A 27,920-nucleotide genomic window follows, 5' to 3' on the forward strand; every position below is an offset into this window, starting at 1 on the left:
GCATGTAGGGGGTGCGGAGTTAGGGTCCCACACTTTCTTGTTACGGCCGAAGGTGGGGATAATGTGATCAGCACCACGCCTCTGGCCGCCTTTACCCCCCCCCCCCCAAGTTTCCTAGAGGTACCTACTTTATACGTCGCTGGGTGGGCGCCGGAGCCACTTGAACAGGTGCACAAAATTCCAATTCTCCCCAGTCGGAGATCGAACTCAGATCTCTCGCATGGTAATCAAACTCCCTAACGACCGAGCTACTGCGGCACATATAGTATAGTAGCCTTTGTAATTAAGGCAAGAATTATTTTAGCATTTCGTTCAACGGTTTTAGGGGAATCATTTTCGGACATAGGCTATAACTCTTGTCGGTTCTGCGACCTGGCTTGAGAAAAGGCGATTTTCTGACGAACAACACCTGACAAGTCACGTGACTTTCCTACATTTCCTGTGCCTGTTGGCTTTTGCATGAAAGACGAGTTGCTTGCTCCTTGAGACAGACAGAATCACTAGATCACCTAAAGGTGCAATGTGTGTTGCCTACCTTTCCGGCATTATTTACTGCCATTAAAGTCTTATGGGGAAGAACTTTTTTCCACCACTGTACATCCCCAAGTTCCCTTCATCAATCCCGACCTGTTCATGACCCAGGTGTCATTAACAGTATGATTATCAGTAATAAACACTAGTACTATAGTCTTGCTTTCCACCACATTTCAAGAATGTATTCATTTATAGAAATGGTGGAAAAATAATTAGCATTCTATACCTCATCACGGATTCGAATCCAGCACTACTACTTCTTGACTTAATCGGTCCTTGGTTCGATCATCGATGGAGACACGAATCCTACTTTAAACTGTAGTCCCAGTCCCGATTAGGTATCTCAGCAACGAGTGGGCAATGAGGATGAATGCAATGGTTATAGGACAGTCCCGCCGCTAATATCCGGCGCGGGAACCGCCTTTATGGCAGTGACCCTCTGTTGCCGCATTTCCCTCTCGCGGTCAAACAACCACTTAGGCCTACTTCTTAGGCAAGATCCGACAACTTTAAAAATCTCCCTCCCCAAAGCAGCCAGTACGGAAACAGGATTTTGTCAAAATAATGACAAATTCTTCCTTCTGCGCTGTGATTGCACACCGGTTCCTTCGACACCCGGACCTTAGAAAGACTAGATTGATAAGCCATTAGAGGAAACTGGTGAATTTGGAGAACAAAATAAATATTTAGAGCGTACATTTTCCAAATATATGTACCTAGCTTCATTACCATTGGGAAGGAACTTAAGTGTCGGTAAAACATGGATTCTTCATGGGTGAACAGTGCAATCTAATCCGCCATTTATAGCTTCTAGCTTCGACACTGTTAAGCACACATTGAAGCTGTCATTACTTAGCTGGTAATTGGATTTTCGATTGTGTCCGTTATCAAAGTACACCGGGTCATTACGTTCCGGAGATTGTGTTGACGTCATATCTCGAAGAGCAGCGCATAAATTGCCCACGTTATGGCCCCTTGTTCTATATTTGTCCTGCAATTAGGTCAGTTCGGACAGATTGCTGTAGGTGGAAGTTTTTCGCATGTTAAATTAATTCATTTCCGATTCCCAAGGAGCTCACATACAGGTGGGGCCAATCAGTCGTGGTGAGCGTACATTGGGTTACGAAAAATTACGTTGTGTAATGGAAGTTTTGTGGGTGTTTGAGAAATTTTCATGAAATTTGACACAGATATGACTAAATTCACAATATTGTCGTTAATTATTATTACCATATTATGGCGCCATCAAAGCCTCAACGTAAAGTTCAATATCAGAAATATTAAAAAAAATGGACAATCATTCATGATAAATAATGAAATCCAAAACATGTAGTAATTTCGACATTTAATCAATTACCACAGTACACTAAAAAATTATATTTACACAAATGTAATACAATCATGACATTTTGATCTTGAATAAAGAGTCAGTTTTCTGCGTAATGTTTTATACATGTTTTAAGTTTGCGATAAGTAAATCGTATTTACATTTTTGTTAATTTGTGCAACTTTTCTACCTAGGTTAGTTGCCGTCATGAGAATGAATGATGAATTTATGAAATCGGTGAAACTGGTCGTTGGTGGGGGCGGGGGGGGTAGACAACAAAACGACGCGATTACTCTGCTACGATCCTATTATGTCAAAAACTATAATTCAGAATTCTGTATTCTCCTTGACAAACAATTGTACCAGCTCTTATTTTCTACATATTGAAATGTTTCCCATAAAGGGAAGGGACGCACACAGGATTCGAGCCCGGGACCCCTGGCGTCGTAGCGTTTTGTGCTAACCCTTCCGCCACGGAGTTCGGAGGAACGAATGGCTTGCTTATGAAGATTAAATAATTTGTATCTTAGGTCTATATTGTCTGTCTCAATTTACGTCATATTTCATGGTGGAAGTATGCATATAGGTTGGTCTGTCAGATAATTCAAGAAATATTATTAATTGGCGTCACTTCGATTTGACTGATTTTCTGAAGGGTAGTAGTATATAATTATAGCCTAGCTCAGTCGTTAGGACGTCTGACTACATGCGAGAGACCCGGCGGGGGAGAACCGGGATTTTTCCCACCTGTTCAAGCGACTCCGGCGTCCACCCAGCGTCGTATAAAGTGGGTACCTGGAGGAAACTCGGGGTAAGGGGGTAAAGGTGGCCAGGGGCGTGGTGCTGATCACCTTCGGCCGTGATCAAGAAAGTGTGGGGCCCTAACTCTACACCCCTTATACGCCTTAATGGCGTGGTGCAAAATCACAGGAGAGCACTTTACTTCAGTAGTATATAATTATAAAAGTTTCATCCAATTAATTTTCCAAAAAGCTTACTTGAAAGAAAAAGCACATGAGAACTAGATGTGTGCAAATGGTTGAGGACCTCGAACTACATAACACAAAACATCCTGAACATAAAATTTCTGATGGGCTCACGTGTACAGTGGGATCAATGAGTATTACCGTGCAAATTGTCCATGAATATTTTCATTAATTTTTCTCTTGCATCCTTTTAAGCGATGGATTTTTATGTATGCTGGTGCAGAAGTTGTCAACAGCTTTTTTGAGTTTTCTTTTAATTCTTGAAGCTCTTATTGGGTCAAATAAAGTGCGCGAATATGGTGATGAACAATTTGCATTGTAATACTCATGGATCCCACGGCACATAATCATCCTTTACCACTTTCGTGAAATATCAGCAATAATGACATCGTCGCTGCAAGCAGTGAGAATTAAAAGCTAAAATTGCGTAATAAAATAAATGTGAGAATACTCTTGTGGTCGACTCAAAATGATGTCCTTCCATATCTGAACCTTCTATACATTTTGTAGCGTAATGGAAGAACCATATCAAGGTGAAGCAGCTAACTGCAGTCATGTACAACTTTCATCTTCTTTGCTCCAGTTTAAAGTAAGCAAAGTGCCAGGCTGAGCTGTTATTGAAGAGACGATTATTTTCGAACACAATAACGATGGGTCGAGGTAGCACAAGATGCCCTTGCACACCTGTGCATGCTGAATAGAATTGCAGGTTAAAAGGGAGTCCTGTAACATGTGCGTGTATCTTAACTGGGAGAGTTGCAGACAGGAAATAGGGGGAGAAATCCTATTGAACAATAGCACCATTACATGCTTCCCTTTCGTTTTTTTTCTTCTCTTTGTTCCATTCTTATTACATGGTTGCTCCCCAAGACGTGGGTACGGTGGTTTTAAGTTGAGGCCAGGTGTACCAGAAGGAGAAGAACGCAAGAGGGGAAAGTATTGAATGCAGTGGTAGCAACTCCTTCAGAAAAGTACAAGGGCCAGTGAGTTTCGTAGCTGAATTTCAGCACCAGTGGTAACTTTGTGGGGACGAATTTCGTCCTTCGGATACGTTTAGTATTCTATTATACGACTGTTTCAACTTATAATACTAATACTAATACTAAATCTTCGCAAATTAGCCAAGAGGCACAAAACGCGAAGTAAAATAAACTAAATCAATCAAACTTATAATACTAGTTTAGAACCTCAAATTCCCAATATTAATTTAACACTAGCACAAAATACATCTTTATAATCGTAGATACTAATTTTCCGAAGTTCAATCGTCAAAATTGCAGCTCGTTGACATTTGTTTATTACAAGCTAATTAATTCATATTCGAATTCACATTCACTTTGTATAATAAATATAATGAGACCAGAAAAAATAGTAAACATACTTGATCGATCAAAATGTTATTCTTATCATTAGTGCTCATTACAAAATAATAGTTTGTTGCTGCAGGTTGTATTGCAGTGCTAATATTCATACAAAGAAGTAAGAGAAAACACTTAGATCTAAACTCCATAATTTAATAAAAGTATTCTTGTTTTTGGGAAAGCCGCGGTAGCAAATTGTTGTGCTGAAATAAAGTGCTCACTTATCCGCCATTCTTTTTTGTTAGAAATTAATAGAACTTCTAAAAAAGCAGTTTCGCGGATAAGTGAGTACTTTATTTCAGTATAATAATAATTAATAAAAGTAGTTAAATAAACGATGCTGATGAGCAAACAGTGATTAGGGTGGAGGAGACTACTTAGTTAAAGAGAGTTATTACTTGTATTAATTGTACGCTATTGACAAAACACTTGACAAAGTTGAAGTGAAGTAGATGACTTGCAAACATTACATCATAAAAGGGGGAGTAGGTATAAGTCTCCTTTAGCGTGTTTTCGTAGGAGTTGTGTTGCTTGCGTAAAGCTCACGTCAGGAAATTCTATCGATATTCTAGTGACTTTTTGGTCGGTGACCCTGGTAACATTGATTGGAGAGCTTCGGTAGGTCGAAAGGTCGCGTGGAATTAACGCAATTAAAGGTTGGCATGGGAAGTTATGAGAAGGGGCTTTGGTCTACCAGATTCCCTTTCGAGATAAAGATTTTGGGGGAAGCATCCAACAGAAGTATTACGTGAGGAAGACCCGGACAGCTTCTATAGGCTTAGATTGAGATCTTTATTTTTGCCATGAAACCACCTGTTGTTTCAGCTGCTTTGAAAGAGGTCTTCACTGCGGTAGTGTATATTTAAAATACCTTCATTTATTTTTTGTCTTCTTTTCCCCTTGTACACGTAATCAACTTGTTTCTAATGACGTGTTTCACGCCTCCGCCTATATTTTTATTGCTTGAAGGAGAATATATACAGGTTGGTTTATCAGGGAGTAGTGAACAGACATTGGTAGGGTAGAAATAACCATACGCGAGGTGATTGAGAAAAACAGTAGAAGTTCAACTATAAACACCATTTCCATGACTCTTTAAGGAACAAATATCTCTTTCGCCAAGTGAATTTTCCAAATTGTAGTTCCTGCAGGTTTAAAGGCAGTCGTATTGAACACATTTATCGATTTCACTCAAATGCAAATATGAATCAGTACTCCAAGGTATCTAGCTGTCATAAAAAAATGTTCTCAGTATATCTCAATGTGGAACGCGCGCAACATAAGGGAGTGTAAGATGTTTCTTCTGCCATCTTGAAACACATTAACCCCCCCTTTCCTCTCTCCCTTTTAGCTCAAATTAAATACAAAACCACTTCTCAATAAGTATCTAGTTGATAACATTTAAACCTAAAAGCTGCATATTTAAACACAAAATTGGGAACCTGCTCCACGTAAACCTACATATGATCCACTAAATTGTAGGTCACGGATTCGATACCCAGCGGAAGCACATGCACAGTGGTTCGGATCCCACTTTAAACTGTAGGTCCAGTCCCGATTAACCATTCTGTGCATAAAGTGAGTGGACTTAAAATAAACAAACACTAAATTGTATCCCAGTCGATGCCTTAGAATTTCTTTTAGTTTTGTTCCTTAACTCTGAAAATGTACTGGAAGCTCTGAAGATTTAAATTTCTCTAAATTGGGTAACAAAAATGGTGCACAGGTGCATAAACGCCTATTTGTTGTTATAGGCTATGTACACAATGAGCAAGCATAAACTGTTTGCAGTTTACACAGGCTGATATAATGTGCTGAATAGTAGCAGCTCGCAACTAATTACAAAACAAACCGAAAGTTTCTGGGAATCCTCTGTTAGCTGCTGATGCCTGTTTCCCGCTATCTTGTTTATAGTGTAGAGCGTGGTGATTAGTTCGGCTTCCGGGAAACGACATGGTTGGACTCAGATTTCTTGCCGCATGGAGTCCAAGGTAGTTTCTAAGTTGTCTCTCTCCTTCAGTTCCCAGTGTTTCCATCCTAAAATGTATGACTCACTTTCTTGCCAGCCACCTCAGTTGGTCGCAAATGTATCCAGTTATAAAGCTAATCCGACGTTTTTGGTAATATCTCGTTGCTTATCCATTCGGGATGCACATACTCCATTAACTCATTTGTAAACATCCCTCCATAGTGTTGACATTTGTAAACATTCCTCCATAGTGTCGACACATCTTTCAGATTTCATTTCATTAACCGACAAAGATAGGGTCTCGCTTCTTTTGAATCATCCTGTACTTTTCATTCCTGATGGGTTGTTCTTTATTGTTGAATTGTTGTTTTAAGTCCACTTTATGCACAGAAAGGCTAATCGGGACTGGATCTACAGTTTAGAGTGGGATTCGAACCACTGTGCCATGTGCCTGCATCGGGTATCGAACCCGGATCCCTTGATTACAAGGCGACGACGTTACCACTACGCCATCGGGGAGGTCCCCGGATTGTCCTTTAATAGTATCTAAACTGTTGTACGTTTATAAAATCGCACATTCCACCACTTGATGTCATTTCTATTAAGCCAACGCCCGTTCGTAGATGGTGATTGACTCACCTTTTATTTACCCACCCTGGCGCCCGAAGATTCCTTGTGAACTACCCGTAAACACATTTTATGGCATTTTTTAAATGCCTCAGCCTACGGAGAACAAGCAGTCTGTTGTGGAACGTTTGCGTTTCTCTTATGTAAGATCCACATCCGCTTAGCCATTAGCCATAAACCACGCTTATTTTTCGTGTATGGCTGGCTAGACGCACGATTTCAGAAGCAATATTCCCGCGCCTCTTTCCGTTGCAAGAAGCCATTAAGAACTAACTTATGGTGCTTCTGGGAAAATATAGTGTTTCAACACATTATGGCGATATGGAGAATTAAACGCGTGTTCATAGATACCCCATTGTTTATGAGAGGGTAAATTTTAGAAACAGTGGAGGGGCAACTCATGTAATATGCAGCTTACTTAATGTACTTGGAAGCTAAGAGCTTAAAGTTCCAATCTCTCTCAATTGATTGATCGATTTTTTTACCTCGCTTTTATGCCACTTTTGGCTAATTACGAAGATGGGAATGAGTGATGAAATTGATGAATGGACACTCACAAACATCCAAGCCCAGGCCGGGATTCGAATCCGGGACCCCTGGCGTCCTAGCGCGATGTGCTAACCACTTCGCCAAGGGGGCCGGCTCCAATCTCTCTCAAGGCATGGGTATTACTTCGTAATTATTCTCTCATCCAGTTCTCAATTCGTCATTATTCCTCATGATCGCAATTAACATGCACTATTAGAAAAATAACGTGAAATATCAAACTTCAAAAATGACAATTTATTTGTTCAAGAAAGCTATTTGCAAGAAAACCTATTTGGGGGAAATTGAAATGACCGCACGTTATTATTAGTATTATTAAATAAATTACATTAACACTCTTTATGCTGACAATGATGCCTGATTCTCTGATGCCAGGTGCTGCGGATCGCATATCTTCTTAGCGTAAACCGTGGGTTTTAAATGCCCCCGAGGATAAAAGTAAATTGATGTCAGGTCTGGTCTTTTGGGGGACCACTCATTTCCTCGGCAAACTATCCATCACCCCTCCCTCTGAGTCTCTAGACTAAATACAGCACACCTTGTAGTCCAAAATCACTTGTTGCTGTCTGTTTATTACTCAAAACTACTTCTTACTGGAACAAAATCGCCTCTGAGTTGAAACCTTCTCTCTTCAAGTAAGGTTCCTGTTGTAAGCCCTCTGGCTGATCGCAAGGTTGCCCGGTGCAGAAAAGTGAAAAATATTCGAAATTTCAAGAGTAAATGAAATAGTTTTCGGGAAAGTGATGCAGTAAATGAATGTATCGAACAATGGTTCTCTAGGAACATCATTTATCAGTGCTCGAGTAAAAATTGAAAATATTCTGTCGACCGATTTTCTAGATAATCGTGACCAAATTTACCCCGTAAGCTTACACAGGCTTGACAAGAAAAATGCCCAATTGTTCGCAGGGTTTTAGACGACCTTAAACACTTGGTCATTCATATGGAATTACCCATAGTGTGCACAAGGATGATACATTTTCTGTCCTCGGATGTGGTTTGTTGTGTATGTTTCACAATTCACGCAATTGCCAATTAGCTTCGAAATGTTCGTTGGGTCCGAAAAACAGAGATAGCTTCGTGAAAGATGACGGGCGTATAACTAGATTCTTCGAAAAGAATGAGTCAGTCAGAGGAAAGAGACTGCAAGAGGTCTTTCGAACGCTTGTCGTTACGTCACACTATTATCACATCGTAAAAAAGTCAAATACAACAAACACTAGCCATGAACCTGCCGACCTTTGGGCAAATCAGATAAATTCCCCCCCCCCCCCCCGCATGTAGGGGTATCCTTTGTAAACTTACTGACCCAGAAAGCGTGGACTGGATCTTTTCTGACATGTTGATCTTTCCCTCGCTTAAATATTCCAGATTAAACTTGGAAGGACGTCAACAGAACACTTCATTTAGATACAGGAAGATGTGTGTGTCATCCTGTTTTTGCGTAATGCGTAGCTTAAATCATCAACCGGAGTGACCATCCAGTAAGAAACTTGAAGTAGTTTCAGTTTCTGCCGCTGTGATGCTACTGTCGCCACACGTTTACTACGGGAATCACACAGTGCTCCGTTTTATCTCTTTCTGAACTGTCAAAAAAGTTTGTCAAAACTTGTTTTAAGTGCCAGAACCTCTTTAAGAACACAAATCAATTTAATTTAAACTTACAAAATAAATTCGTGCATGTAATATTTTCGATATATTTACAAGACTAAATAGTTAGGCAATACCTGAGATTCAACATTTTTTCTTCACATGCGCAAAACAAGATAGGCTCGAAGAGCATATAACCAGCCAGGAGAAAGAAGAAAAATGTCTGTCTTCTTATTAGTACACAAATTTCATTGTAAACTAGTTATTTACCGAGTGCGTTCAGTTCTATACTCCACGCACCAGAAGGTTCTAGGTTTGAATCCATGGGTGTTGTGCCCAAGGCAGTGGCGCAACCACAGCGCCCCCCCCCCCCAAACCTTGGTCGGAAATGAGTTCGAGGGGGCAAACATTGACGGCCAAGTGTACCTGCAGGGGGGCAATTACCGCACAGAACTTCAAATTTTATGCATATAAAAATACTTTTCGTAAAATTTTCTTGCTCGCTTCGCTCGCATTCCCTACTTTTCTTAGTCTTATCAAGTTCAGAAACGTAGCTAGGGGATGGCGGGAAACGGTTCTGGGTGCCGAACGATCTAAATGAAAAAAAAAGTTATTAAATTGATTGATTTGTGTTTTTTTAAAGTGTACTTTATGCACAGAAAGGCTAATTGAGACTTGGCCTATAGCTTGAAAGTGGGTTCCAAACCACTATGCACCTTCACCGGGTATCGAACCCGGGACCCCTTGATCACAAGGCAACGATGTTACCACTACATCATCGGGGAGGCACAAAAGTTGTAAATGATATAATGCCATGGTGTTCCGTGAAATTATTTGCGCCCTATTAAATTAATATTGGTTTCAGTCTGCAAAAAAATTTGATCCAAAAATTTTCTTAAGTTTGTTAACTCTAATGCATTGTAAATCACCAGACAGAGAAATAAGACTTGTCTTAATTGATTTTGTTTTAAATGCATGAACAATTGTTTTAAGGGGAGGAAGCGTGCACATTTCAGAGACAATTTATGTAATTTTTTCTGTTGGTTTATTGTGAGATGGATGAATTGGTTGGGTAATGCATTTAAATAATATATGCTGTATATAATATTTATTAAAGAAATTTTGAATATGTACACAATTTAGTGTCCACGTCACTCCCATGTTGCATATATGTGGAACATATCGTGCATGAAAGCTATGTTAATGTAATAAATAATTATATTTGGAATGAATTTTTCAATCATTTTCTGTCTTCCAAAAATAGTTATGTGCTTGTTTTCAACTATTAATGTGAAATTCAACATGTTAAAAAATCATTCAAATCGTTTGTTCAAACACATATGCTTTAGCACAAACTTCTACCCCATTTTTGCGTAATTTACGAGGATAATAACGTCTTTGTTACTACCACTACTAATAGTAATAATAATGTTGGTCCTAGGCTCGAATCCCGTCTTGGGCATGGATGTTTGCGAGTATCCATTCATAATTTTCATCATACCTTCACTCATCCCCATCTTCGCAAATTAGCCAAAAAGTGGCACAAGAAGCGAAGTAAAATAAAGCAAATCAACAATAATAATAATAATGTTATAATAATATTATTATTAACATTATTTTATTAACATTATTATTATCGGTACGTTTATTCTGGTACTTGCCCCCCCCCCCAGACAAAAATTCGTGGTTGCGCCTCTGGCCCAAGGGGAGGTTGATGGTGGGCATAACCCACCCCCACCCTTGGCCCAGCATTCCTTAAAAAGGAACGTCAAACGCAGGAAAAGATGGCAAAAAAGGGTTGAGTTCTAAAGAAGGTATACATAACTCCCTCCTTTCAAGAAACCTGGACACGCCACTGGGTGTTTCATAGTATATTTGTTATTTTATCTTTTAATCTAATGAATATTCATAATAATCGTTGTTATGACATGGCAGAACCGGTTCCACAGTAATACAAAGCAATGCACATATCTTGTTTTACACAAGGAATGTCAAACTTGCCAACACTTTTCTATTGCGACCGGATTTTTATTAAATACTTCTAAACTAACCTAAACTCCATGACGGTGCTTTCAAGTATAGCTCACCTATTGTCCTCACAATGCTGGGCGAACACCGACATTTAGGAACCCCCGCCGTGATCGCTCGCACCAAAATATACGTAAAGGTCGTACACTTACAACATGGCCTTTGTCATTTATAATTTAATTTAGATGTGTAGAAGATGAATGATAGTATTGAGATTAATGATACCTTGCCGAAGATTCGACTCTGTGACCCCTGATTAGCATGGCCGTAGGCAGGAAATATTTTCGGGGGGGGGGGCATTATTATTATTATTATTATTATGTCGTCCTTAAGGGGACTTACTCAATCCAGCAGGTGAGTGAATATCCAGCACAATGTGTTTTTGTTGTTTTTTACGTTTCATACAGTGTGTACTGAAATGCACAATTATTATACTTTGTTATGAAATTTTAGATACCTTCAAGAAAAAGCTCTAAAATTTAGATGAATATTTTAGTCATAAAGTTTTTGTTGTTTGACCTTAAAACTTAATTTTTGGAATTTTGAAAAGTGTGGAACCAGTTATTGTCTTTAAGAACTTAGCCTGGTGCATGGATTGTAACCTCAATCGCGAACGTAATGCGCTACGAAGCTGGAGATCCTAAGTTTGAACTCCTATCAAGGGGGATTTTCGACTTTCGGACAGGGAATTTAAAAGTTGGAAAGGGAATTTTAAGATAATCGTAAGGGAATTTTCAGTCTATATTCCTTGTGACGCAGGAACAACACTGGAAAGAGGATAGGAGAAGTAAAAATGGAGGGGTCGCGGCCCGCGGGTGGGCTGCGATTCCGAGAATGAATCCTGTTTCACCCAAGTTTCAGAATTCCAAATATATGAAAGTTCTAGCTCGATCGTTTCAACATTGTCTCCTTGTATTTTTGTGATGCTTCGAAAAAAAAATTGAAAATGATTTGCAGATTTTGGTTTCTGAACTTTAATCCAACATGTCAGATGTTTCGGGGGGCGGGTTGAACCCTAGAACCCCCCCCCTCTAAACCGCCCATGCTGATTAGTGTTTAACGTATGGGTTTGAATTCTGGCTGGGTAGGGCACACTTTCCAATTTGATCATTTCGATGTTCGTTCTGATTGTGTCGATTAATCTAGAGAAAGCAGAAAAGCTACGTAAAATAAAAAGTGGCACTAGCAAGCACATGGTTTTTTTTTTTTTTTTTTTATAAAATATTTATTGGTTGTGGACAAAATCCATGCACCAGTTAACAATTTATCAATTGGTATTGTATACATGTATGCACTTAATATTTACTCACAATTATTCGTTTCATAATAAATAGTTACCAAATTTCATTACACTTTTACAGAATTATATTAGACTTATTAAGATATTTTGAAAGAATATGGATTACCGAGGATGAAGGTGAAGTCAGTAAACAAGGCAGTGACAGTGGCGCTTGATGTCCACTCCTGTACAATTCCTGTAAAAATGGTTCTCTGTAAGTTTCATAAAGTTTGCATTGAAATATAATGTGGTTTGGAGTTGCAGTATATTCATTGCACAAACAAACTGGTGAAGTCACTAAATTCTTCTTGTAAAGGTGAGCTGCGGCGATAGTGTGATTTAACCTGCAGCGCATTATAGTTGTGAGGGAACTCCGGGAGAGTTGAATCTGTTTAAACCAACATTCCTTTGGAATTCTTTCTTGTATAGAATAGTAGGCCTTACCGCATTGAGTGCCAGTATTTGTCCACAAGCTTTGCCAGTCAGTAAATAGTATTTTTCTAGTGTGTGATTCTAAAACTACGGACGGAATCTTTATTGAAAGCGGCCGTTGGATTGTTTGATTCGCTGCATATTTTGCCAAAGTATCTGCTATATTGTTCCCTTCTATTAAAGAATGTCCAGGTGTCCAAATGAAGTTGATATCATATCCCAATCTCGTTAATTTCAGTGTGAGTATTCTTATGTTAACAATGTACCATTCCGTATGACATGACCATGATGCAAACTGTAAAGAGTTTAGCACAGAGGCTGAATCGGTTGCAATTAGAACTGAATTTAACTTCTTCTTTTGTACATAAAGCAATGCCTGTCGTATTGCAAAAGCTTCTGCAGTGTATATTGACAGATACGATGGCAAAGGAAAAATTTTGAACTCTGCAGAATTATCACAATAAAATGCTGCTCCTGTTTTTCCAGACGTTGATTTTGAAGCATCTGTATATATGTGATATTCACATTGTAATTTTGAATGTATGTAGTCTTGATATATATTATTTGAAATTGTAGGGATTGTCTTTCTGAAAACTCTACTTGGGTAGGCAGGAAAATGAATCCTCATGGGAGATATCATATTGAAGTAGTCTGTCTTAACTCTAAGTTTGTATGGTGGATCTCCCACTTCTACGAAAGTTGCTTGTTTTGGAGTTCCTTTCCAAAGGCCATAAATCCTGGATAAACTGCTATATTGGATAGAAGATAGGAGTGTTAAAAGCCCAACTTAGATTATCATTGTACATAAAGGAACCATACTCTAGTCTTGAGTTTAGCATCTGTTTATGGATCTGATGTAATAATTTAGGATCAGCACCCCACTTTTTCTTAACTGTCAACATTTTTATTATGTTAAACACTTGAGATCCCTTACATTGTGCCAGTTCTACTTGTGACTTCCATTTAAGTTTTTCATCTAATATAAGTCCCAAAAATTTATGACTTATTTGTTGACTAATAGTTTTTCCGTTTATATTTATTGATATGCATGAATGAGATCTCTTCTTATTAAAAACTACCACCGAAGACTTATCTGGATTTACTTCAATTCCATTGATATCACACCATGATGATAATTCATCCAGAGATTTTTGAATTTTTTGAGCCCCTTCTTGAATATTTTTACTACTAGTGTATATAACAATATCATCTGCATATTGTAATAGACGAGTGTGTTGAAGAATTTTTGAGCCTAAATCTGCCGTGTACATATTAAATAGCATGGGACTCAGCACTGCGCCTTGTGGTAGACCTTTATGTGTATAACGTGCGGTGGATAACTGTCCTCCATATCGAATGTATAACTTACGTGCCAATAATAATCCAAGAATACTTTTTATAAAATTACCTGGAACGTTCATTTTCTCCAATTTTTGTAACAGTATATTTGGAAGGACAGAATCATAGGCGCTACTTAGATCGAGAAAAACTACGATACAAAATTCCCGCCGGATGAAAGATAGCCATATATCTAAAATTAGTGTCGCTAATACATCTACTGTTCCAGTTCCTTTCCTAAATCCCATCTGATGTTTCGGTAATTTCTGATTATATTCGACCCACCATGTGAGTCTGTTCAGTATTAAATGTTCATATAATTTAGCAAGGCATGATGACATTGCAATAGGTCTATAGTTCGTATGTATTCCTGATTGTTTACCTGGTTTTAATATGGGTATTATCACCACTTCTTTCCACTGTGATGGAATTTCTCCACTATTCCATATTGAATTGTATGTACTTAGTAAAATTTCATATCCATTCAAAGGCCAGTGTTGAATACATTCGTATGTAATACCATCTAAACCCGGAGACGTTTTCTTTCGTTTATGAACTACATATTCTAATTCATCCATAGTGAATAGCGATTTTAACATGGATGTTTCTGGATATTTCATAGAGTTTAACAATTGACAAAGATTAGTTTCAACCGTATCTGGTGTCAACTTACGGTGAAATTCTTTTATCCAGGCTGAATTGATATCTCCTCCAAAATAATGACAAGTATTATTATTGGACATACTTCTTATTATTTTCCAAGTCACTGAAATAGAAGAATCTTTAGTTAATGTAGAGCAAAATGACTTCCAAAAGTATGATTTTGATTTCTTTAGGAACCTCTGAGTTTTTGCTGCAATTTCTTTATATCTAATAAAATTATTGATGGTAGGATTCTCCTTATAATTTATGTATGCTTTTTGTCGTTCGTTTACCCATTTCTGGCAATCCGTTGTCCACCACGGAGTCACTTTTCTTCTAGATCCAAAATTAGATACTGTTGCATTTATTTGTTCTTGTCGAATGAGACACACCAATGTGTCATACGATACTTCTTGTTTCAACAATTCATTCTTTATTGCATTGTTTACATTTCCGGAGAATTTCTGCCATTCAACCCTTCTTGTAATATATTGACTATTGTTTTGTTCAGAGCGCATAGTAAACCACGTTATATTTTTATTATGTTGAAAGGTTATCATAATTGGCATGTGATTACTGTTGTAACACTTCTCTAATATACTCCAATGGATTTTTGAAGCTATATCATTTGAGGTAATAGTTATGTCTGGAGCACTCGGCTGTTCATTAGGTCTTGAGATTATTGTAGGTGTTCCGTCGTTGAGTAATACAGCTGAGGAATCTTGCAAGTAATTATACAAATCTTTACCTGATCGATCAGTTAGGGAACAGCCCCACATAGGGTGGTGTGCATTAATGTCCCCTGCCAGCACAAATGAAGTGTTTGGTGGAAGCTGCCCAACGATATTCTGCCACACTGTAACAGGGAGGTGCACTGTGGGAGGGCAGTAAATTGATACATAAGACGTATCAACAATCCGAACACCTGTAATCTGAATTTGACTGTTTATATTTTTAAACAAAATAATGTCATACTGTATATTTCTTTTAACACCTATAGCTGAACCACCGTATCCATCTAAACGATCATCTCTTATCCAATTGTAACCTTTAAACTTCAATGTTGAGTCAGTTTTCAACCACGTTTCTTGTATAAGAAGGACATCTGCAGAAAAATAAGATAAAATATGTTGTAAATTATGTCTATTAGGAATTAAACTTCGTATATTCCATTGTAATATTTTCAAGACTTTGTCTGGCATGCTGGTTGTTGAAATAAGTATTGCAAAATACTTGTGGCAATGCAAGTCCAGTCCTGGTTAACGTTCAATGTCGAAGTCCCTGCTAGGCTACATAATTGTTCTATAAATAATGAAAAATTATTTAGGAATTTTGTAGAATTTTGTTCTTGTGCCCGATTTGGCTGGATAGCTTGAGCCGCCTCTGCAAGAACAAATAGTTTATTTTGTTGGCATGTTGTCGACAAATCCGGAGCATTGTCTTTTCGAGATCCTGACAAAGAATAATCAAGGTTTGTCATTCTCTTTTTATATTCATTTTGTCCAAATGGTTTCAATGTTTGAGAAGATTTCTGGCGTTTTCCTTGAGAAGACTCAGTCTCTTCCAAATATTTTCCAGCTTTCTTTGAACTGTACAATGGCCTTTTATTAGATACACTGTATTGATCTTGTATTATATTATTATGATATGAGTTGCTACTCGAATTGTTAGATATCGAAGCATATGTAAATGGCATTACTGTCTTTTCTATTTCCTGAACATGGCCAGTAGATATCTGTTCATATCCATACATATAGTTAATTTTTGGGACTTTCTTCATAGCTTCGTTAAACGTAACATTCTGAACTGTCATAATTTTGATTATTTCCTTTTGGCGTTGTTTTTCAGGACAGTTTTTGTCAATTGCAGTGTGCTCCTGATTACAATGGAAACACTTGATCTTATTTGTGCAAGAGGACGATTCGTGATTCTCACCACAGCGTTTGCATTTTAATTTACTTTTGCAATTAGCCCTGAAGTGCCCATAATAAAAACAATTAGTGCACTGTTTAATCAAGGGAATGTACCTATCAATATCAAACTTTTTGTAAAACAATGTGACATATTGTGGTAAGGATTGCGAGTCGAATGTTACAATTACCGTTCGAGTTGGAACAGCAACGCGAGTACCCTCCTCGTACTTATACTTCACAATGCGTTTTACCTTTATTACTTTGGCTGTTGATGAATTTATATTTTGCAAAATTTCATCTTCACTTATTGACTGATGTACATCTTTCATAATTCCCATTCTTCGTACTCGGTGTGATGGAACAAAACCTTCCCAATTATTCTGTAACAGCAAAGGATTCGAAAGGAAATCATTTGCATAATTAGATGTCGTAAATGTAAGTCTAGCTAGATTTTTCCCAAGGCTATCTATCTCTTTCAAACCTCTAATATTTTCTTTGCTGACTATTTGGCCTAATTTTAAAATGTGAAGTTGACCAATGTTTCCTTTGCCATTTCCACCTGAGGCATCCTGATGTTTAGATTTCACAAATATTTCATACGGACCTAAATGATTACTTCTGTACTTCAATACCTGTTGCTCATAAACTTTTTTGGAACTTGATTTAGTAATTTGTTGGGTGTAATCTATATTATTACACTGAGAATTCAACTTATTAACTTCTTCTACAGAAGTTATGATTTCCACGTTGCTGGAAAGTTCCATGGCACTAATGTCCGTGTCCATGTTGGATTCAGCTGGTTTTGTACCAGCAAATTTGGCTTTACGGCCTTTAGATTTTTTCATGAATTAATGTTCACATTGTCGCACATATATTTAAAACGACACTAATATTCAAACAATAAACTATAAAGTCTCAAATTCTAACTTAGAACACAAAATTATCTTTGCAACAAATCACTTACACAATCACATCTGTAACCCAAGCACATGGTTTCGCTGTCGAGTCGATGCGAATTCTTGACGAATTGTCAGCCATCTATCAGCAGAAACGGAAGACTTGCGAATGTGGAGCCCTCTGTGAACTAAATTCTGTACTTTTACGCAGCGATAAGTTGAACGTTTCTCTTCTCCCTGTTCATAAATCTGTTTTAATTATAACTTTAACTTTCTCATTAGCGCTTAACATTTCTTGTGTACTTGTTTAAAACACTTAGTAAGCTTGTTTATCGTCGCCGCTTCCCCCTCCCCTACCCTTTTGCCTCAACGGCGGGAAGACACAAAGGACAAACTTCTCTCGCAAACATGCAACAGACTCCCAGTTAGCCATTTGTCTGCATAAGAGTTACTGATTAATTAGGTTCAATGAATCGTTTTCCTATTTCGTGAAATATATATTCGACATATTATTATTATACTTTATTTGCAAGTGCGCATCACAGGATAAGAACCGACCTCCGTGACGCACTGGTCAGCACAGCACACCACGACATCAGGGGTTCCGGTTTCAATCCCGGACTGGCCATAGGTGTTCTTGGTGAGTTTCTCATCAATTTCATCATATGATCACTGATCCTCATTGTCGCGATTAGCCAAAAGTGGCTGAAAAGTGACGTTAAATAACAGGAATCAAAATATAATATCACAGGGTGAGACAAAGAAAAAAAAACAGCACCAAAACGAATACCAGGTATCTTGATTTTGATTTTTGATTTGATTTATTTTACTTCTCTTTTTGTGCCACTTTTGGCTAATTTGCGAAGATGGGGATGAGTGATGATATGATGAATGGACACACAACTATCCATGCCCAGGCCAGGATTCGAACCTGGCCCCCTGACGTCGTAGCGCGATGTGCTAACCACTCCGTCACAGGGGCCGGCAAATACCAGCTATCTCTTACACTTACCTTATATCTCTTTATGAAGTCATTTAACAGCGTTTTTTATCTATCAATAACGTTATGTGACTCCGTATTCAGAATTCTGTTTTTGGTAAGAAGTCACCATCAATTTCTCACTGTTAATATATTTAGTGTAGTGTGTATTTTCCCTTAACTTAATGTGACCAGCCGCAGTATTTGTAATAGATATTGTACATTTTAAAATGATAGGACTGGAATCTTACGTAAAAACGTTCTGTACTCTCTGTGTTGAATTTTCATTATGTTAATTGAAGTTCAGTACTACTGAAGCAAACTCAAGTATCTTGTTTCATCGTCAAAGTCAATAATAATATCGAAAGTTAAATATTATTTCGATATGCCAAAGATATTGAAAAGGTTTGATCTTGCTCTTGTAACTGCGAGATTGATATGTGCTGGCTGAATGTCAATTGGGTATCTAATATCGCCATGTTCCTTTTTATATTTGAGTGCTAATAATGGCTGAAAGTACGTTAAGTTCCAGTTCTTCAGTCAGCTGCCAACGTGTTGGTGTAATCTGATACTAACTTTTGCAATGAGATGTACGTAGTTGAGTATAGGGGAAAGTCTTGCAGTACCGACCACCGTAAGTATTTTCATTATAACTTTTGTTGAAGTGAAAGAACTGAACTTCAAAGCAATTTTCTATTCTTACAGAATTCCTTTGCTATAAAAAATATATTATATGTTTTATATTTACTTATAAATAGCTATATATTGAGAAAAATAAAAATGTATTATTTTCGACAGACTGAGAAATGTCGTCCAGTACCGACCACCAAATATGGACGACAGTGAAATACAAAACAATTATTAAAATCAATAAAACAAGAAACCTTTTACATTATTATGTCTGCCCAATTCTAATAACTATATTTTGATATGCAATAACTATATATTTGTACACCAAAGGCAGACGCAGCCTGTCGTTGTGTCACACGCTTGGAAAGTACTTTAGCCGCCTGCATATCTGCTTCGGCCCATTTTCCTTGTTTCCTCTCCTTCGGTGTTGCCATTTTCCTCTGTAATGATAAGAAGTGATCTGACCACTATCTTCAAATTAGATCACATTTTCTTCTATAGTTAATATTGGTCGGTACTGGACGACGATGAGGTGGTCGGTACTGGACGACACACTTGTTGTTACCTTGCAGGTGATGGCACACTATGTAGTGAATATATTACATAACTTTTACAATAAACATTAACCTAACACATGTACCTTTCACAGGCATTGCAAAACACATGATGGATTTACCTTAGAAAGAACCAATGGTGTCCTAAAGACTTTTCTCACTCAAAATATCGTGAAACGTATTGAACGCCTCGCAGTTCCCTCACTACTGAACAAAAGACATCGCGCCCGAACTATGTGAGGTCCCTCCATGTGTCACTGTAGTACCCTGCCATCGATCAGCGCAAGTGAGAATTGTAAGCCGGTCGGTACTGTAAGACTTTCCCCTATATGTAGTTGTCTGTGGTATAATGAAACCTGTTTTCTGGAGAGTTTTTTTTGTTTGTATGTGGTATGCTGAACGTATTTTAACCACATATTTTCTGTTCTTTGTCGTTACAGGTTGGTCTTAGGCAGTTGGATCTGTCCCTCCTTTCACAACTGTGGTCGCTGAACGAGTCGATCCAGGAATTCCGGCAGCTCCTGCAGGAACAAGAAGACTCCGCCCCTCTGTCCCCACCTTCACCGTCATCAGCTGACGAAGGGGACGAGTTCTACTCTCCCATGCATTACCGATCCAACTCGGGCAGAACACTGTCCGCGGTGCCAGAGCAATATCCATTATCAAGTAGCTCATCCCAGTCAAGCATTGAGTATGGTGATGTGTGAGTGGAGTGTGCAGTCAAGTATTTGTGTACGGGTTCAGTGTAAATTTCGTTAGTGTTTTGTTTTTCGAGAGGAGTACGGTGAATCGTTTTCAGATGTTATTTTTGTGTGACTCTGGGAGTTCAAGTTTTGTTACCGAGATTTAGTGTTCTGAATCATGGCGGCTAGAAAGCGAACAGTTCCTCAATGGCTGAAAGACGTGACTGAAGCTCATTCAAGCACTGCAACTCCACAGAACTATACTGAAACTGGCTCGAAGAAGAAAGTTAAACGTGCAAAGGCTTCAGATTCCAAAGAGGATGAAGCTTATATCATGACTCCTGAAGACCTCGTTGAAATTGCAAAAATGATTGTTGCCGAAAGGGAGAAGAAAAGTTAGCAGAAAGTCTACGTTTGTTCCTTTAAATATTCACTTGTTTCTTCATGTTGCAATTAGTTCCCAGGCCATACTTTGTACTAATTTTATATAGTGAATTAAGCACATCGTCTCTGAATGTGTGGTTGGAGCAAATCTATTCTGCAATGAAGTTATTTTAGCATTGATTTGAATCGTTAAAGACATTGTTGAAGACAACAAAATGAGGTTTTATAAATTTTACAAATGTTTAAATTTGTAACTGTTGACCTTCCATCCAGTGTATATTTTTAAATCCTTTTGTTGCTGATTTCCTTTGTTATTTTTGCATTGAGCTTTATATACTTAAACATTCCACAGTTTGATTTTGTTCCAAGTCATTGAATCCGTATTGTTTTTAAAGTCTTTATTTATTTTTATAGCACGTAATGCTCAAACCAACTACGTAGATTTGTACTTAAAATGTAGTATCCGTTCGTATGTTATATCACTATAATCAAATTCACATGTTATATGGTCCATTCCAATTTACCATATTTAGATGTAAAAATATTCGCGTATTAGTTCACTTGTACTAGATATATTGTTGTGTCACATACACACCAGGTTTGCAAACCAGAACAATGTTAATAAAAATGCCACGCCTTTATAAATTAATTATTATGCGTTATAATAACAAGTACGTTTTGCACCATATCTGTTTATAAGTGCTCCACGAATGTAAAGTGCAAAGGTTATGATTTGAAAAAGGAAAAGATGCATGTGTTAGTAATCTGTGGTGTTAAATTATTATGTACACAGAAATTCTCTTGTTACAGTACCTAAATTATGTTACTGTGAAGTAACTCGTTTTACTTGTTCTCATTTCTTCCTGAATCGGGTAAAATGCAAGCTATATCCTATTGTTTACATTGATGTGTTTGTATAACTACTAAGTCATAAATGTAATGACAGTTTTTTCTACACAAGTAGTGAGTGTGAGTGTGTTAATGATTAGAATAGAATTCAAGTTCTGAAGCGTAGGAGAGAAATGTTAATAAAGGATGAAGACAGTAATGTTGTATATTCATGTCACCTTGTATAACCAACGTCAAAGAAAATGGGCAAATTGTAGAGAAAACATAACAAAAATACACATAGACGCTTTGCCTACTGTTATCTTAGCATCCACTGTACATCCAACGTCAAAAGAAATTGTATGAGAATTGTCCACATCATTTTCCTCCAGTCTGTTTTCAACAATATGATAATCATAATTGAAATAAAGCCGTCAATAACAACTGCTTCCCATCAACAGAATTCCATTCTTTAAAACAACACAGGATGTAGAACAGAAAAACATGAATATAGCGATTGACAATTTGCCTACTATTATCTTTGCCGTTGACTGTATCTACTATTTCTCGAAGTTAAGGTGCGGTTGGACCTTTGGCATGTCTCAGTTAGACCTTTTGTTTTTCGAATTTCGCAACAGATTTTCTAACGAGACAAATTTTCGAAAATTTATATGTAAGATGTCTTTTGCAAAGTGCTGGCCTATCTGTGGTCCACCTTACTCACAGTTATACCGGAGTGGAATGGTCTCACGCTACGGAGCCAAGCGTCTCGGGTTCAAATCCTAATTAAGGCTTAGGTGCAAACTTATACTTGTCCCATCATCGTCGCGATTAACCAAATAGGTAGAAAAGCAACATAGAATAACCTCAATGGAAGAAATCGGACGTGAATAAAAATGCTTCAAAGAATGAATGAGATGATTTATTTTACTTCACGTTTCTGCCACTTTTGGCTAATTGCGTAGATGAGGATGAATGATGATAAGATGAAGTGTATGAAGGGATAATTTCAAACACGTAAGGACGACTCAACACAATTCCTACAGAGGTTTACTTTTCCACGATTTTTTAATGTTTTGCATGTACGTAGATTTTGTTTGAAATTCCCCTTTACTTTCACGAAAAATACAGCTCGTACGAAATGTGATATAAAATACAGAATTTCAGAGTTACCATAAATTTACATGTTAATAAAAGCAAAAGATGAAGTTTTTATTGGAAGCCTAACAGCTGCCTCTTGAGCTGCTGGTTAGGTGTGATAGGTAATACATTCTCAGATTATAAATTATTATTTTTGCTTCACTTCGTTTTATGCCATGGAAGGGTTAAGAACTAAATTATGCTTCCAAAGAAGCAATAGCAGAACCTCTGCATCAGAATCGCAAAATTCCATTGCTTAAAAAATGATACGAGAAAAAATATTGTGAAGTAGCCAACTCGGTACCAGTTTCATAGATCGGGGACACATTAAAATCGGATATTTTGTGTTTCGCATGGTTCGTACTTACCAATTGTGTATTGCGGAACATAGTTCAAGGTGCCATTATGCATTTTACACGAAAGAAAACACAATTTTTCACATGGAGAGTAATTTCTTTGACTACTTTTTTCGCTTCCATAACACAGAATATGGCGGGCAAATCTTGACTACCGTAGTGAGCATGCAGTGTTTCCGACATCCTTCACCAAAATTTACCTACTATCGTGTTCGTCACTTGTGCAAATGTACATTATGCACTGGTAGCTGACGGATAGCCCCACGAACCAATATACACGGTAGTTGACCGATAGCCCCACGAACCATTTCCGATAAGGTTAGGTTAGGTTTGGTTACGTTAGGCAAGCATAGTAAATAAAAAGGGAGTTTGAAACACTGACAGGGGCTTACGTCATCAAACGTACGCAGCATCCGGTTGTCGTAGGGCAAGCAAATGAAAGCAATGGCAATTGTGCGTCGGTGAGATATTTCTCTTGAAAAATACATGATTTCCCGGTCAAATATATTCCACGATGAAAGAAAATACCTCGACGAACGTTGTAAACCTTGGAGAAACTCATTTCCGTAAGTAGTTTCTTGTGTAAAATTGAAGAAATGTGTCTCCGATGTATGAAACTGTTACCGCTAACTCTTACCTAAAATTGATGTCTGGATTAACGAGGGGGGTTGGAGGGTGGGGGACGTGTTTCCCTCGTCCCGTCGTTTCCGACACTTGTAGTAAACTTTTTTTCAGTCCTGCCATGGACACTATCCCAGTCCTTTCTCATGAATTTACATCGACAACTTTTGCCAAAATTATTTCCCATGTGTATGCCCATTTCCAAATGGATTTTCACGAAATAGCAACGGTTCCTATTTTTGGGTCATTCTACAAAATGCAGTCAATAAATGGACATTGCAGAGCTGTGGAGGTAGGGCCCCGAACATTCTAGAGCACCACGCTTCGGTGTGCTTTACCCCATAGGTTGCCCCCCCAGGTACTTGCTGATTGGAGGGTGGGTGAGCCCAGAGCCGCTTAATGCCCAGGCCGGGATTCAATAACAGGACCCCTGGCGTCGTAGCGCGCTGTACTAACCACTCCACCACGGAGATCGGCGACACGACATTGAGTTGAATATACTGTATCTGGACGATTATGATGAACGATAAATCCCAATAAAACAGTTGTCAAATAAAGTCGACAATTTGTTCAAGATGCCTAGATTCTCTATTTTGCTTCTGTTACCCTTACCCCACGTCAGGGCAACAAGTGTTTGTTTTTTTCTTATTGAAATATTTTATAATCATAGGATTTTCATGACTTAGCATATTTATTTTGGAAAGGGTGATGTGTTCCCCAATGTATGTAGAAATTCATATTATGAAGAAACTGATTAAATTAGGGTGCTTCTTAAGGGCATATTTTTGCATATTTAGCCATTTCTGCGTGATAAAGCATATTTTGATGGATTTTCGATCATATTCAGCATATTTTCGCTTCTTCAAGAAATATACAGTCATTTTCGAAGTGGATTCGTTCCTACTCTCAGGTTCACTCGAGGCTTTTTTTTGTTTTTGTTTTTTTACCAGCAAAATCTTTTTCATTTTCATTTGAAAATTTACAGAAAGTACTCATTGTTCAGTGCAACTCAGGGCCCATAAAGTGAACTAAAAAATAGTACGAATGCGAAAATATCTCAGCATTTAGATATTGGTGTTTAAAATAGTCCAGTTATAAGGGTATGTTTTACAAATTATAGTGCATATTTTGTAAAATTTTTATGTCATAAGAGCATATTTTCTTTGCATATTTTGGTAATTTTTAGGTCATAAAATTCCTAGCCCTGTAATATGTTAATCGATGAAGTAATTACGTGTATAAAAAATATGTGTGTGATTAGTGTAACTCTATTTATTATGTATTTTTTAGGTTCATACAATAGGCTACAGGGAAAGGAAAAGTGCAAAGAAACCATGGATTACTGAAAGTATGCTGGAAAAAATGGAGGAACGGAGAAAATGGAAGAATGTAAATACAGAAGAGGGAAGACATAATTACAAGATACTGAATAACCAGCTAAGAAGAGAAACTGACAGGGCAAAAGAACAATGGATGAAACAAAAATGTGAAGAAATTGAAGAACTGGAAAAAAGAGGAAGGTATGACTTGATGTATCATGAAGTAAACTGCTTGGGCTTCCAAAAGAAGAAATGGAAAACAATGTGGATGATAGAAGACGAGGAAGGATGTGAAATCACAGACAAAAAAGGAATATCGAATGTGTGGGGAAAGTACGTTGAAGAGCTCTACCAGAAAGAGAATCGCCCAGACAGTCTGAATGTAGAAAATGAAGACGACGTGCCTGACGATGAGAAAGGATACTATATCCTGAATGAAGAATTTGAGCAAGCACTCAAAGAAATGAGGAATGGGAAAGCAACGGGCACTGATGAAATTCCTGTTGAACTTATCAAATGCCTGGGAGATGGAAAAAGAGAAATACTACACTTATGCAATGAAATCTATGAGAAAGGGGATTGGCCACAAGATTTCACGGAGACTGTTTTGGTACCTCTGCAGAAGAAAAGCAATGCCAGAAAATGTTCTGAGTACAGGACAATCAGCTTGATATCTCACTCGGCAAAAATTATTCTAAGAATTCTGAACAGACGCCTATACTGGAAGGTCAGTGGCGAGTTAGAGGAAGAACAGTTTGGTTTCAGGAAAGGAAGAGGTACAAGGGATGCAATTGGTTTACTGAGGACCATTGGGGAAAGATATTTAGAGAAAGGAAAGGTGGTGTTTGTAGTATTTGTAGACCTGGAGAAAGCCTTTGATAGAGTGAATTGGGTTAAACTTTTAGAAATTCTGAAGAAAATTGGTGTAGATTGGAAAGAGAGAAGACTTCTAAGCAACTTATACATGAATCAACGAGTTAAAGTGAGAACAGGAGACGAAATGACAGAAGGCTGTGAAATTGGAAGAGGAGTACGACAAGGATGCTGCCTATCGCCTACTTTGTTTAATATTTATTTAGAAGATATAGTGAAAACTTGTTTCCAGGGCACAGGAGGTGTCAAATTAGGAGGAAGAAGAATAAACTGCATAAGATTTGCTGATGACATGGCATTATTCGCTGAGGATGAAATAACCATAAATAGTATGTTAGAAGAGTTGAACAGCAGCTGTGAGCAGTATGGGATGAAGATTAATGTAAAGAAGACAAAGGCAATGGTTATAGGACGGAAACCAAGGAATATTAATGTCAGAGCAAACAGTGAAAGAATCCAGCAAATGGATAGCTTCAAGTACCTCGGATGCACTATAAGCAGTGACATGAGCTGCAACCAAGAAGTGAAAATGAGAATCGCAATAGCAAAAGAAGCTTTCAATAGAAGAAAAAATGTTTTTTTGTGGACCCATGGACATAGGTCTAAGGAAGAGATTAATGAAATGTTTTGTGTGGAGTGTAGCACTATATGGTGCAGAAACCTGGACGTTGAGAAGAAATGAAGAGAAACGACTCGAAGCTTTTGAAATGTGGACATGGCGAAAAATGGAGCGTGTAAAATGGACGGACAAGGTAAGAAACGAAGCCGTACTGAAAAGAGTTGGTGAAAAAAGATCTATACTGGAGACCATCAAGAAGAGGAAAAGAAACTGGTTAGGACACTGTCTAAGAAGAAACTGCCTGCTAAGAGATGCCTTGGAGGGAATGGTTGAAGGAAGAAAAGTCCGTGGAAGAAAGAGATATCAGCTTATGGATGATATTAAATTAACTGGGTCGTATGCTATTACGAAGCGTAAGGCAGAGAACAGGGAAAGCTGGAGATTGCAGTGAAAAACCTGCCAATTAGGCAGAAAACAATGAATGAATGAATGAATATTCCCTGTATAGGAACCATGTAGCAACCTGTTCTTTCTTAGTGCCTCGAACGTTCAGGAAAAGGCGGGCGTTTTTGGCAGTTAAAAAAAATTGAAACTTTTGAAAGAAGGGCTGTTGGCAACAGACGCCAACCAAACGTATATAAACTCCCAAATGAGAGTGGGGGAGGTCGGCTGTTGAACTGTGACTCGGAAGGGAGAGGCTGTTAGCTTCGGTCAGCTGGGATCGGAGGATAGATCTCTCGCAACGGATGCTGTAAGGAATTGGATTGCCGGGCAGGCTAGTGCCTCCGATTTACAGGTAAAGGGTAGTTTGTACTGGATGTTTCTTTGAAGTAATTACGGTGCGCCGGGCAGTCTACTATCCGTGACAAAAATATTGAGCCCTCAGTTTGCGTGCTTGTAAAATTGTACTCCGTGGGAGGAAAAAAGACAAATATACCTCATTCGAAAGCTACAAATGTCTGCTTTTAGAAAAAAGCAAGATTTTAACTCTGTCTGTTTTCTATTCAGAAAAAAATGTTTGTAAAAGTGTAGTTTTTCGTGTATTTTTTTTACGTAAGTCGAATTCAATTGTGTGTAGCTTCGTGTAAAACCGTCGTAAAAATATGTTTATGTGGAAATATATTAGCCAAATATAATGGTAGTGTCAGCTGTGGAACAGCCACAATTAATGATTAATTATGTTGTTGCAATCTCGGAAATCGCCAGTCCAATGGTTATGAAATGCATATCAAAATGATGGACGTAGAATAAAAATCAAATTTCCATATGTCATTCTTTCACACTGTACGAGTGTTGTCAAATGTTCACGTCGGGCGACCTCGCGTCTGTTAAGACGTTTTCTTGAAGTAACGTGAGTCTACCTTGTGACAAGCGTACTCCCGATGTAATTCATGAAATGTAAAACATCCAGGTGTAAACATTAGAGATTTCCAAAGTTTCGGTTTTAAATTTCACACTTCGCTGGACAAGGTAATTTATCCCCTATAACAATAAGGTTTCGCAAAGGTTTTCCGTTGTCTCTTGGT

The 27,920-nt window shown here is 38.0% G+C and overlaps 1 protein-coding gene across 1 annotated transcript in view; it reads left to right on the forward strand.

The window, feature by feature from the left end:
• The window catches only part of lmgB (lemming B), a 78,582-nt gene extending 56,682 nt beyond the window's left edge, over positions 1-21,900 (forward strand). The window contains exon 2 of the mRNA XM_083125151.1: positions 20,072-21,900. Within this exon, the coding sequence (XP_082981277.1) occupies positions 20,072-20,338 (267 nt within the window). The 3' untranslated portion in view covers positions 20,339-21,900. The remainder of the gene's footprint in view (positions 1-20,071) is intronic.
• The last annotated feature ends 6,020 nt before the right edge of the window (positions 21,901-27,920 follow it).

This window comes from Lepisma saccharinum, chromosome 7 (assembly GCF_977018435.1).
Source record: "Lepisma saccharinum chromosome 7, izLepSacc3.1, whole genome shotgun sequence".
In the NCBI taxonomy this organism is placed as follows: Eukaryota; Metazoa; Arthropoda; class Insecta; order Zygentoma; family Lepismatidae; genus Lepisma; species Lepisma saccharinum.